The sequence below is a fragment of the Aspergillus sydowii genome, assembly GCF_001890705.1.
Source record: "Aspergillus sydowii CBS 593.65 unplaced genomic scaffold ASPSYscaffold_6, whole genome shotgun sequence".
Lineage (NCBI taxonomy): Eukaryota > Fungi > Ascomycota > Eurotiomycetes > Eurotiales > Aspergillaceae > Aspergillus > Aspergillus sydowii.
In genome coordinates, this window is record NW_024467864.1 from 1,124,304 (window position 1) to 1,137,433 (window position 13,130).

The following is a 13,130-nucleotide window of genomic DNA, read 5'->3' on the forward strand; positions in this document are numbered from 1 at the left end:
GTGAGCATGGATTGACTGGATGCGCCGAAGACAGCTGTTGCGGCGATGGCCAAAATCCCCGGCGTCGATTGCCAAAACTTGTCGGGGATTTGTTGATCCGGATTCTTGAAGAGGTTAGTGTGTGCTTATATAAGCTGTACATACTCAGTAACTGAGTAACTTATGCTGGAGAACAAGAGCTATACAAAACAATTGACTGCTCTGATTGGAGGTAATGTGTAATGCATATAATTTATAGTTCATGGAGATTTGATGGCGTTTAGCCAATATGTTGTGACTTGGTCAAATGTTGCGGTTTGTTACTCATCTGAACTATATATTCTGACACTGTCAATGCCTGGCGATAATTTGCGCAACACTTTTTTATTTCTATACCATTTCAAGAAATCTAGTGTTCTTGAATAAAACATGAAAAAATCAAGTTGTTCGCGTCAGCCTGTCCGAGGTTGATTAGATCAATAAGCTTCAAGTACAGCAACACCTTTTGTCTAACCCTTATATCTAGTATACCTCGCCATCACTACAGCGCAAAACACCTCTCAATACTATCAGCATTATTCCCCCACCAATGCACCATCTTCGTCCCCGTGGTCCCCAAAAAAATGAAGATAAACAACAGATTAGCATTGAACCCCGTATCCAACGCCGCCCCACTGATGTAAGCCCACTTATTCCAAAACACCCTCCTATACCGATACAGGAAGAAATTCGTAAACGTGCCCACGAGGAACGTCGTAAACGGGCCGGTACTCAGGTTCCCGTAAAAGACCGCCGCAGACGCAAAGAAGATCGTCGTATTCCACAGATCGAACCGCGCGCGCGGGAATCTCTTGCTCCGGTGCAGCACCCACATCAGGCAGGGTGCGACTGCGCCGGCGAGAAACCCCCACAGGATGGGCTTGAAGAAGGCCGATGCGAAGAGCTTGCGGGGCCCGACGAGCGCGAACTGGATCCCTGCTGTGTTGTAGGATTGGAATTCCTGGCCTGTCCCTTGGCCTAGCGGGTCGGGTTTGCGGCCGCTCACGTAGTCGAATTTGCTGGCGACGACCCACCGCATCACGCCGTAGTTGATGGGGAGGGCGAGCATGTTGGCTATTATTTGGATGCCGATGACTTGGCGGGGTGGGATGTGGAGGTAGTGGCCGATCTGGGTATACAATTAATACAATTTAATAACATGATGAGTTTGGGATCTAGAGATCAGACCTTTTGATCCTCTAGCACGACTCTCGCGTCGTACCATACATTGCCAGAGATAATCCGATAAGCGAGTTGGCCCAAGGGATGTCGGGATGAGCCCTTGGCCTCAATCATGTCTGCGAGTAACCTTAGTTGCGTTGAAGAGTACACATAGTACGCCACTCACATCCATATATCAGCTCGTTGAAAAAGCCGACTTTGACAGAGAAGCCTGACAGGGCATACACAAAGCTCATTGGCAACATTGCCGCCGCGCCGAAGCCCAGCGCTATAAAGTACGTCCAGATGGGCATGTAGATGGCCTTGGAGACGACTACCCCAAGAAGCATGAAAAATGGCACCAGAGTGAGTGCAACCCACTCCCTATCACATTCGTTACTTGAGCGCACGTAGTGGAGGATGGGGATATCTTACCATTTGGTCATACCAGGGTACTGTTGGATAATTCGACTATCATCAGTCAGTGGCAGTAACTTATACAAATGTGAAGACTGTGGCTTACCTCAATCTGTCCTGATGATAAGCACCGACTGCTTTCTGGCCTTCCATTGTTTGTAGATTTTAGGGCCCAGAAACAGAGCACACCAGACATAGGAGGACATATACGAGGCCATCCACTGCGGACATGTCAGCAAAGACGGAAGCGAGAGATATTGGATGCGGACTTTACCATGAAGATCTGCCATGTATACTGGGCCCCTGAGTAGGCAAGCCCTACTTCCTCGTACCTGGTCTCGTTGACGTGTTGCATACCCCCAGAATCAACGTAGACTTGAAGCCGTATCAGTATATATTCCGCCATCATTGGGAAACGATACAGATACATACTCAGATCATTCAACGGATACGCCGACCCGTTCTTTTGAAATACTTCATTAGACATGATATCGTAAGTTGGCGACCCCCAGAGGTTTCCGAAATACGCAATAGGAATTAAAATCCAACACTGGAGGAAATTAGACAGTTATCTGACAGAAGACCCGTGGAACAAACTCACCGTCAACACGAATGCTAGAAAGATAATGACTTGCACACTGTATGGGTACGTGACCACGGTTGAAGTGATATTGGACCAGTTCAGGGTTATGTTTAGCAGTCCCATGCCTCCACGACCAGCCCCGATGAAGTTGACTGTATGGTTGCGGCTTGCAAACCAGCACAGCGGAGCCAGAGATGCTACGAAGGGGAAGAGATATTCTGGCAGGAACTGCCACACAAACGTGGCCAGGAGCAGAATCCAAAACATCTTAGAGCCCAGTCAGCGGGCGAATGCGGAACGTTTCTAGGTGAGTAGTTTACCTTCATCTGATCCTTGGCCCTTTTCTGCTCGGATCTGTTTCTAGTATCCATACTTCGGTAGAGCGTCACTTGTTGCAGGGACAAAGGGAACATGAATTCGGGGTCATCTATCAGGAGTGACCGGACTAATACAGGTTAGTTAGGGCATGTATATGAAACTCGTAACCAACATACCCATTGCCGCAAATGCAAAGCCAAGCAGGGAAGAGCCCTAGTCCTCGGTCAGCATCATGTTTAGCCTGTATGAATGCGATGCGTAACATACCCAGCCAAAGAACAAGGCGACTGCTGGGTTCATGGTTATATCATAGTACAAGGCAGCGTTTGTAGGCAGAAACGCTTCTAACATTAGTTTGGTATAAACAATAGCAAGAGAACTCCTTACTAGCCCATTGACCTTGACTCCCAGCATTGGCGGCAATACCAACAATTGCGTGCTCCTTGGTTGACCATGGCCCAGGATTCAGGGAGAATGAAAATCTCCCCAACGGTACCTTGTAGGCTGGTAGGATGCGTGCGAGAAAGCGACCAAGAGGATCGGATGCCAAAATCACAAAGAATACTGGGAAAGGCGCATATGTCGTGCGGAAGCTGGTGGCACAATAAGTCATAACGCTTCAATACCAAGTCTTTGGAACCAAGACGTACTAGGACAGCTGAGAAACAATACTGCCGATTGTACAGAATATTGCTGAGAGGAGTATCGAACGGAAAGTCAAGACAGGAAGCGAAGGGTCGTCCTCGAAGCTAACGACAGTCCGCACCAACTCGGGAATGTTCTTGAACTCGGCGGAGTCAAAGTCATATTGAGACTCGTCAGAAGAGTCGATCTCTTTCTTGTTAACTGATTCCAGGTCCTTAACCTCTGGCGACTGCACTTTCTCAGTCGGGAGCTCCTGTGGTTCTTGTCGCTGAGCCATGTTGGTGCTGAGGATTGCTATCGGCAGGGATCTATCCTGAAGCCAGTACTTGCCTACTCACCTACTTATACCATTATCAGATCCAATCACTAGGTATCCCCCGCAGTAGAGCATGATTGTGCAATGCTTGGTGCAAATGATACCGACAGGTAGTCTCAGATAAGGATGCCATCCACACGGGACATAAGAGTCGTGCCACTGGGTATCCCACGCCCACCTTGCCGGAGAAAAACCTTTGAATAGGAAAGGTGTGCCACTACAGATATCTCCAGTCTATTCGCAATGATAAGAGGACTATTCGTAACGCCAGGGCCAATGCGCCACCTAGCCCGCATCAATTTAGGGCATTTCGCCATGACAGGGGTCCAAGCTGCATGCCGGGGGACGCTTTAAACCGGGGCTAAAAGCTCCCAGGAAGAGAAGACCAGGTTATGGCCTTTGCGTATTGGCCTTCGCCAATCGTCTAGATTCTTTTGGGAAAGTCAGACATGGTGCAAAAATGGGGCGAAAGGTGCAATGAGGGGCCGGGAATTAGGGCTCGCCGAGCTTTTCATAGAAGGCCCGCCAGCTATTAGTGGCGCTTTACCCGCTGATTATCTCGGATTATACCTAAATTATGCTGGAGGGGTTCTCGTGAGTAGCTGGTCTTCCGAACTATAAGCCAGTTCTCAGCGGAATGCCTTCTCCGCGTGAAGGATTTTACCACTCAGATTTGCAGCCAAGGTCTGGAATCCGAGCTCGTATCGTACTTTATTCCTCAATCGCGTGATATTAGCTTGGGGTATGTCTCATAATAGGCGCAAATCTCACCATCGGTCCTCGTTGCACAGGTACTGGGGAATGTGTCTGTGAACCTCTGCCAGACAAGGCTGTTTTTGAGACAGACAACCATGGACTATTATGTTCAAACAAGGTATACTCCATCCAGAAGAGTAGACTGCCGGTGGTAATTAGTGAAGACACGGCCAGACTCTCCAGAGCGTGCGTATTGCGCCATGCCAGCATAGAATGAGCTGCTAGGTACTAGGCCTCCTCCACTGGATACTCCAAGTGGTGATGGAGTGTTTCAACACCAATCTCTAATGCATCCCCGTAGCCCAATCCGTAGAAATAACCAAGTATATGATGAGCTGGTATATGTCATCATCCCCTGTTACTGTAGTTCAGTCGGAGCTCCACTATTTAATTGCCGAACTTCCATCGTCTCCAACTCTCCCCTCCCCAACAATCCGCCTCTCCCTCCGAATGTTGCTGATTAGCATTTCTCATTTTATCATTTACCAATTGATTTATACTGTGTCATGGTAATTGAGATTTGAGCAGGATAAACATGGTATCTGCACAACTTCTGCTCCTGGCCAACATCGTCAGCACCTCGGCTTTCGTGCTGCCCTTTTTCGGCCAGACGCCGATGACGGTTGGGAATCTCGATTCTGACTTTAAATGCGATCTGCCGCCGGTTCTCGATCCTGCTGGTGATGGGCTACCATCGGCTGCGAGCCTATTCTCGTCAGACGAGGCATTGGAACGGCAGGTGAAGCGCCACCAGGCAATTGTGCGGGTCCCGTCTGTCTCCTACGATGATCTGGGCGAAATCGGCGAGGACGAACGGTGGAATCCGTTCTACGAGCTCTTCCCGGTTATTCAAAAGACGTATCCCACACTGTAAGTCTCAAGCTCCGCGTTTGAATAGTCGCTGGTGCTGACTAGGGCAAGTCATAAGCGGGCCAAGCTAGAGAAGATTAATACCTTTGGACTGCTTTATACGTTAGAAGGCTCTGATCCCTCTCTAAAGCCTACTGTCCTTCTCGCGCACCAGGATGTGGTCCCTGTTGCTGATGTATCCACATGGACGTATCCGCCTTTCGAAGCACACTTTGACGGCGAGTACATCTGGGGCCGTGGTGCATCCGACGACAAAAACAGTCTCACGGGCATTCTGTCCGCTATCGAGGGCCTTCTATCCGAGTCTGACTGGGAACCAAGGCGAACTGTAATCCTAGCCTTCGGGTTTGACGAAGAAGTCGGCCTCAACCAAGGCGCTGAGCAGATCAGCAAGGTACTCCACGAAAGATACGGCGATGACAGCGCCGCTATCATCCTTGACGAAGGCGGTTTCGGCTCGCAGCCGCTTGATGGAAACACCGTATATGTGCATCCCGCGATTACGGAAAAGGGCAATATCAATCTCTTCTTCGAGCTCCGTGCCAAAGGTGGCCACAGCTCTGTTCCCCTGCCGCATACGGGCATTGGCATTATCTCTGAGATTGTTGTTGCCCTTGAGTCTAATCCCTATGAGCCTGTGATAACCAAGGACAGCCCCATCCACAAGCGTCTTGTGTGTCAAGCGCGCTACTCGCCCAACACGCAGCCCAAGATCGAAGAGCTACTAAGGAATGGTGACTTTGAAGGCCTTGCAGTGGAATTCGCCAACACTACACCATTGAACCGCTTTGTTGTTCAGACTTCGCAGGCTGTTGACCTGATCGAGGGCGGAGTTAAGATCAACGCCATGCCGGAGGTTGTTACTCTGGCCGTTAACCATCGGGTTGCACACCACCAGAGGCCTGTAGACGTTCAACACAAGGCCATCCAAGTGATTGGGGACGTTGTCAAGAAGTATGGTCTTCGGGTTGACGCTTTTGATGGTGACAAGGAATACCACGACCATGTTGCCGGACTTCATCCAGATGACACTCCTCGCAGCGATCTGAAACGTCGCGATGGAGACGACGTCGACTACAACGGGAGCCTTGCCGTCCGGGCCACAAAGGCTGAAGCAGCACCCTTGTCTCCTGCCGACGACTCGGTGTGGGATGTTTTCTCGGGAACGATCAGACACACTTTTGGATCAGAGGGCAAGACCGTGGTGCCGATTGGAGACATCATGACTGGGAATACCGACACAAGATACTATTTGAGTAAGTTTCCGTATTGAGAATAGGTCCATATTATCCATACTGACAGTCACATCAGACCTTACCCGCAATGTTTATAGGTGGACGCCAGCTGTCGGCCGCGGACTTGACAACATCCACACCGTTGATGAGCGTGTGAGCATTTTTGACCACTTGAATGTTGTCAAGTTCTACTATGACTTTATCCGCAACTTTGATGCAGCGGATGTATGAACTATGTATTAAGATAGCTATTAATAACAATTGGTTGACTGTTTATACGATATTGATTTCCTACCTTTCTGTGTCGTCCGAAGCGGTTTCGTATCCTCTTTGTTCCAAATACTTGATTGATTCAAAAAAATTTCTCAGAAAATAGGGTCTTATGTATTTATAATTTTTATATCAGTTAGCTATTTCGTTACAAACATAGATGTCTTTTTGGCTTGGTTAGGGCAGGCTGAGCATCTCTGACGCCTCAGGCAACAAGCAGTACTAAGACCAATTCGGAAGCTGTCAACGTTTGAGTGACGTAGAGCTCGAGGAGAGCTTCCCATCCTCCAACTTTTTGGTTACTCCTACATAACACCTCCCCAAGACTCAAGTCTGCCTGATCTCAAGTGTCTATTTCAGTAATTCCTCCACAAGAAAAGCTCAAGAGCCCCCAGGAGTGATTGTATGATCAGCCCCGCACTCCTCGCCCGCCGCTTTGCCTTCCCCGCATCTATAAGGTCCTACCACAGATCCGCAAGTATGGCCCTCAAGGTATGGAGCTTTCAATCATAAAATATTGCGTCTGGTCCTACAAATCACAAAATCTAATCAGCACTAGGCAATTTCCTCCAAAGATGCGGCCTCTCTAGATGAAGACCTCATCGGGACCGGCGGTTTCTCCCTCGACCAATTGATGGAACTCGCCGGTCTCTCTGTATCGCAAGCAGGTGAGAGAGACAACAATTTTACAAAGCCATTCGGTCCTGTCCGTAATCTAACTCTATAACAACGCAGTCTACCGCGTCCACCCCCCAAGTGCAGGAAAGAATATCCTTGTCATCTGCGGCCCAGGGAACAACGGTACTCCCTCCCCCCCTCACCCCAGTGAACCCCAACCCTACTACACCGACAACCAACCAAGCTAACCCGTCACTCAACGCAAAAAAAAGGAGGCGATGGCCTCGTCGCAGCCCGCCACCTAGCACACTACGGATACACCCCATCAATCTACTACCCAAAAGAAGGCAAAAAGGAGCTCTACAGTTGCCTAAAAACCCAGCTCTCGCAACTCTCCATCCCCTTCGTCGCGCCCTCCGACTTCCAGTCCACCCTGGGAAAAACATCCCTGATCGTCGACGCGATTTTCGGGTTCTCGTTCGGCGGGCCCCTCCGTGACCCGTTCCCAGAGATCATCTCGGCAATGGAGAAGGCGGCCGCGCCTGTCCTGGCTGTTGATGCGCCGAGTAGTTGGGATATTGAACAGGGTCCGCCGAAGGATGGACCCGGGAGCGGATTTATGCCGGAGTATTTGATTAGCTTGACGGCGCCGAAGCCTTGTGTGAAGTTTTATAAGGGGAAGCATTTTGTTGGTGGGAGGTTCTTGACGAAGGATATTGCGGGGAAGTATGGTTTGGATTTACCGCAGTATCAGGGGATTGACCAGGTGGTGGAGGTTGGGGTTGATGCTGAGGGGAGGCTTTGAGCATTGCTTTCTCTATGTTAGATGTCTAGGATATATTAATTAAGTGTGTTACTGGGCGTAAGTGTTGTGGAAAAAAAAAAAGAGGGGAAAAAAAAATCTATTGGATGGTCATATCGGCGTATCTCGAAGCATACATGTACGCTATCAACGAAGTAGTCAATTAACAACCCATCTACGGCAAAGCCTCTTTGATCTCAGAAACGATGCTCTTGGTTCTTGGTTCCTTCCCAAGACCGGAGCTTGAGATGGTTTGCAGGATCGCATTAGCATCATAAACCTCTTTAGCAGCAGTCTTGACCTCGCTCTCTAGTTCATTAACCAAGGTTCCCAAAGCAACAAGACTGCGATAGACTGCCTCAGAGTCTTTCTCGCCAGAAAGCATCCGTTGAATTTCTTCCAGAAGCACCAAGCCCCGTTCGCTAGATTCGGAGCTTGTATTCCTCCCTTCGGATGTGGAGTACACTGCTATGTTGATATAAAGTGTCGCCACAGCAATGGTAAGGTTGCGGTTTGGTGAAGTCCCACTGTTAGCCAGACATGTCTTGAGAGCGGTGATGATCTGGTCGAATTGACGTATAACAAGCTCACGACCAGCCTTAGTTTCAAAGAGGTTGGCGAACAATCGGACCGATAGCATTGCGTTGTTGACATTTAGCGGTGCGTTGAATATTCCACTTTCGATAATCCCGCTGATCAGGTCTTTGCCATGGTAGTCTGCCGTGGCCGTCACAGGCGTGGCAGCAGCAAAGAGCCGGAGGACGTCAAGACCAGGTAACCTATTCGCTGCCGGCCAAGCTGTTACAACCTTAAAGAGAAGATTCACACCTGCTTCGACAGCTGGCGAGTCTTTCAAAGAGCCCGTAGTTTCCAGCTCATTGCATAACGAGACCACAGTATCCACCTCTGAAGGACTCAAGGACAGCTCCTTCGAACCCTCAGAGACAAGTTTGTCATTTAGTTCCTGTAGCTTTTTGCAGATCACTTTAAGATTGGCTGTCTTAATGGAAAGATAGGTTTTTTGTGGAAGAACTTTCGGGCGTGATTCAGGGATACTCCCTGACTCGGCAGAAGCGTCCCCAGGTCGATAGCGTTTATCTTGGCCCCACGGATCGGAGCCAGTATCCTGAGTGGACTGGCCGATAGTTGCACCCTGCGTATTTTGAACGATAAACTGAGCAACTTGATCGAGATAACTCATCGGCAACTCGTTGTCGCCGATAAACTTGGTCGCGGCTTCATATGGATTCTGGGAGAGGTTGTATGGAAGTTTAAGGGGGGGTTTCCCATCTTCCACATCAACATCAAACACATAGTCGTAGTCCTGACCCAGGTATTCTGTTTTCCTTCCGCTACTGCCGGCAGAATCCACCACAGTACCTACCGATTCCCATCTCCCCAAGGCGGCTGACCATGTATGAGCAGTGACACTGCCGTTTGCCTCAGCGATCATTTGCACTTGGCCATCCTTAGTACCGGATTTTTGCTGTAAGAACTCAGGCCCGGGTAGTTTCTCTTTGTTGATTTTTCCGACCTGCTGTTCGGGAATTGCTGATTCCTTTACAGCCGTTTCGAACTGTTGGACCATCTCGGCACTCGCCTGTCTCTCTGATGATCTTGTGAAAACCCGGGTTACGCGATCGCTTGCTCCTGTTGCAATATCGCCGTTCTCTTCGCAAACTGCAACACTCCAAACTGAGATCGCAGGGTGGGTGATGGTCTGCACACACTGCGTGTCGTTCCAGACACGTACTGTGCGATCTTCACCAGAGCTGACCAGCTCACCGGATGGCAAGACGGCCAGGGAATAAATAAAGCTCTCGTGGCCGTTGAGCTCAGCAACAAGATCGCCATTCAGGGTGAATAGACGGATTACCCCGTCATTGCTTGCAGAGGCAAATTGCGCACCAGTAGGATGGGAGGGTGGGAGTTTGCACAAGGCTCGAACGACATCACGAGAGTCTTTGATGGCTTTTAGTAGTTTTCCGGACGTATTGAATATCCGAATTATTTTGTCCGCACAGCCTTGTAATATAAATTAGTATTGGACCAGGCTCGCATCAGAAGTCGTGCTTACCTGTGATTATGGTATCCTTGTCGTAGGCCAGCACTGCCCATACACTCCCCTGATGATCTTCCAATACAACTTCAGACTCCCATTTGCCGACTTTCCAAAGCCGTGCAGTGGAATCCCAGCTTCCACTAACGACCCAACCCCCTTCCGGACACACATCCAATGCACAGACTGTATGGGCGTGGCCTAGGAGCATAGCATCCGCATTGTCATTCCCAGTCTTGCCGGGTTGTCTGGCTTCGATAATTGTGTCTTGTCCCCCTGAGAAGACTAGTCCTTCAGGGAATTCGGGAGTCGGGGGGTAATATGCTAGGGCGTTGATGAATGCTGAACCATGAGAGACGATTGTATAGTCGTACGTCGGAGGAGGGCTGGATACAAGCTTCCAGAGCCGAACAGTGGCATCACGAGAAGCAGAAAAAACAGCATTTGAATTTGGAAAGGCCACAGCGCGAACCTGATGGGAAACAACAAAATTGTTAACGAGGGTGCGTCGCGGGGATTTGGTCACCCTGTGTTGTCAACACAGCGAGAGCGGGGAGCTTCCTTACATCATCGCCGTGGCCCTCCAAGGCAGCGGAGATCTTGAATTCAGGCATACATACACAGAGGAAGGGGTCGGGGTTGGGAAGTGATAATCGGATGGAGATGAGGAGGACGGATTGAGAAGGCCAAGGGAGAAAGAGGTCGAGAGATGAAAGGAAGGTAGACGATGAGTTGAGTGACCCCGACTCCGGGGAGGCTCGTGGCCACAGGCATCCCAGTTCCACCCTGGCAGCTCCGGCCGATCTGCCAGTGAAAGAGGGGCGTCATGTGGGCGGTGAGACCCAGAAGCTGCTAGAAGTATAGAATCTTGAATAATCAGGGCGAAACTGACCGCTGCACTTCATGGTGGAGCTGGTGATGTTGACTTCGCCAAGTAATGTAGCTCTTCCAGTGGTGACCCTTTTTGCCCCATACATATGCCCTGTACTACTTGTTGATTACCATTTCAGGTGGCCGATGCCGCTGTCAAAGTATACCCCTCACGTGCTGGACAGCTAGCCGTATACGGACTAGCGCCTCTCGCTGTGCTCTCCGCCAGCAGCGCCGATGACTTGAACAAGCTTCAAAAGTTGCCTTCATGCTCACTTCTGGGCTGGAGTCTCCGTTCCCTTCCAAAACGCTTTTCAGACGGGTGTCATTGCGGGTGGCCGGTACAGTCTTTTGTTGACTCGATATTAGGCCTGCTTTCTCTAGCTTCTCCACTCCCTCTCCCAGGACTCGTCATTCTCTTCGTTTGCCGTCGTTTCTATACAGAACCCCGCCCTTTCCAGCGCTGATGACTTGATGAGACCGACGAATTTCCTTCTGTATTTCTAGCAATCCCTCTCTCACGCGATATTCGGGCTACTTTGTGCAAATACATATTTTCTTCGTCGACGGGCCTTCGGCTTATCTCTGGGTTGGACATCTCATCTTTGCATTGTTAACGGCCATTCTGGAATTGATATCCCCATTTCTGCTCGAAATTTGACCTCATTATGGCTTCAGGTATGCTGCCATAATCTTCCGCGTTTTATCCCCTGGCCGCTGACAATTGAGCCCTAGATATCCCTAAAGTTGTGCCTTTAACTTGCCACGGACACTCTCGTCCTGTGCCGCATATTAGTTTTTCGTCCACTGTTGAGGACGACCAATATTATCTTGTTTCAGCCTGTAAAGGTTGGTAACATTGCAGACAACTTCTCTCCTCAGACCGGCTAATTCTACCAGATAACAATCCCATGCTTCGGGATGGTATCACCGGCGATTGGTATGATTCGGCTATTCCTCTGCAGCTCCGCACCCGGGGACAATCAACTAACCGCTATTTCAGGATCGGCACGTTCCTCGGTCACAAAGGAGCGGTATGGCAAGCTCGCCTGTCGACCGACGCTAACATAGCTGCAACTGCTGCTGCGGATTTCTCGGCGTGAGTGTCATCCACCAATCTATAAGCGCAAGTCCCTACGACCAATTGAATAACAACTCCCTTTCACGCACACAGCAAGGTCTGGGATACCCATACAGGCGAATCTCTGCATACTCTCCAACACAACCACATTGTCCGAGCGGTCGCGTTCCCTCTCCAACCATCTCCCCAAGTCCTCGCAACCGGCGGCTACGAGAAAAAGCTCCGAATCTTCGATCTAACACGAAGCGGCGGCAGTAGCAACGGCTCCTCCCCAACAGCCCCATCACCAACTGCAGCAGCAGATAATGGCGCCCCCGCGACAAGCTATGAAATCGGTCCCGGCGTCCACGGCGGCATCATCAAATCTATCATCTGGAATCGCGACTACAACATCCTCACAACAGCCGCTGACGACCGCAAAATCCGCTGGTGGGATCTCCGCTCCCGTCACCCAGTCGTCGAATACACTGTCGATGGCAACATCGGTAGCTGTGAACTGAACACTCTCGCATCTCGCCCGAACGACCCGGGTATCCTTTCCGTCGCCGCTGGGAAGAGCGTCTACCTTTTCGACGGACTCAACCCCGGTAGACTCCTCAAGAAGATCGATTTCCGATATGAAGTTGCCAGTGCGGCAGTGAACAATGATACCGCACGTCTGGTTACCGGGAGTGCGGATGACACTTGGGCGCGCGTATACGACCTGCATACGGATGAAGAGCTGGGTATGACTCTTTGCCCCTCTAATTTTACATTTCACCTACCATTATAGAGAACTGGACTAACACATAACAGAAGTTCAGAAGGGCCATCACGGCCCTATCTGGTCTGTCAGTTTCTCGCCCGACGGCAAATTATACGGAACTGGAAGTGAGGACGGAACGATCAAGCTCTGGAAGGCTTGTAGAGAGCCGTATGGTTTGTGGCGCTGAGATGAAGAAAGAATCTTCCAATACAATAAAGACAAGTGTATAGCCGATATACTAGTATAATAAGAACATAATAGTGAACCGCGCTTGTAGGCTTAATCTCCCTATCACCGTACATATGAGTTGTACAGTGGGTGTGCCATGACCTATACTACGTGTAGAATATAACGGTTGTTTAGTTT

The 13,130-nt window shown here is 49.9% G+C and overlaps 5 protein-coding genes across 5 annotated transcripts; 3 read left to right on the top strand and 2 right to left on the bottom strand.

Annotated features, from left to right (window-relative positions):
- Positions 1-494: 494 nt before the first annotated feature.
- On the bottom strand, positions 495-3,419 carry ASPSYDRAFT_79397 (OPT family oligopeptide transporter; the record flags this gene model as incomplete). Its single annotated transcript, XM_040850998.1, has 12 exons — positions 495-1,147; positions 1,207-1,316; positions 1,367-1,563; positions 1,615-1,650; positions 1,703-1,737; positions 1,871-2,146; positions 2,198-2,446; positions 2,500-2,624; positions 2,674-2,710; positions 2,765-2,838; positions 2,885-3,090; positions 3,148-3,419. 12 exons carry the CDS (start codon positions 3,417-3,419, stop codon positions 521-523), a joined length of 2,244 nt encoding a protein of 747 aa, XP_040702014.1. The 3' UTR covers positions 495-520.
- Positions 3,420-4,749: 1,330 nt separating this feature from the next.
- Positions 4,750-6,550, top strand: ASPSYDRAFT_90395 (M20 family metallopeptidase; the record flags this gene model as incomplete). Its single annotated transcript, XM_040852329.1, has 3 exons — positions 4,750-5,084; positions 5,136-6,340; positions 6,396-6,550. 3 exons carry the CDS (start codon positions 4,750-4,752, stop codon positions 6,548-6,550), a joined length of 1,695 nt encoding a protein of 564 aa, XP_040702015.1.
- A 327-nt stretch (positions 6,551-6,877) lies between these two features.
- On the top strand, positions 6,878-8,092 carry ASPSYDRAFT_46236 (NADHX epimerase). Its single transcript, XM_040847179.1, has 4 exons — positions 6,878-7,081; positions 7,149-7,257; positions 7,325-7,390; positions 7,480-8,092. The coding sequence occupies exons 1-4, from the start codon at positions 7,070-7,072 to the stop codon at positions 8,010-8,012; spliced, it is 720 nt and encodes a 239-aa protein (XP_040702016.1). The 5' UTR covers positions 6,878-7,069; the 3' UTR covers positions 8,013-8,092.
- ASPSYDRAFT_46238 (WD repeat PLAP family protein) lies at positions 8,084-10,831 on the bottom strand. Its single transcript, XM_040847180.1, has 3 exons — positions 10,635-10,831; positions 10,087-10,540; positions 8,084-10,034 (listed from the first exon to the last, which is right to left on the bottom strand). Exons 1-3 carry the CDS (start codon positions 10,680-10,682, stop codon positions 8,185-8,187), a joined length of 2,352 nt encoding a protein of 783 aa, XP_040702017.1. The 5' UTR covers positions 10,683-10,831; the 3' UTR covers positions 8,084-8,184.
- Positions 10,832-11,606: 775 nt separating this feature from the next.
- On the top strand, positions 11,607-12,951 carry ASPSYDRAFT_90398 (WD40 repeat domain-containing protein; the record flags this gene model as incomplete). Its single annotated transcript, XM_040852330.1, has 6 exons — positions 11,607-11,616; positions 11,674-11,787; positions 11,839-11,878; positions 11,942-12,037; positions 12,113-12,744; positions 12,815-12,951. The coding sequence occupies 6 exons, from the start codon at positions 11,607-11,609 to the stop codon at positions 12,949-12,951; spliced, it is 1,029 nt and encodes a 342-aa protein (XP_040702018.1).
- Between the last annotated feature and the right edge of the window lie 179 nt (positions 12,952-13,130).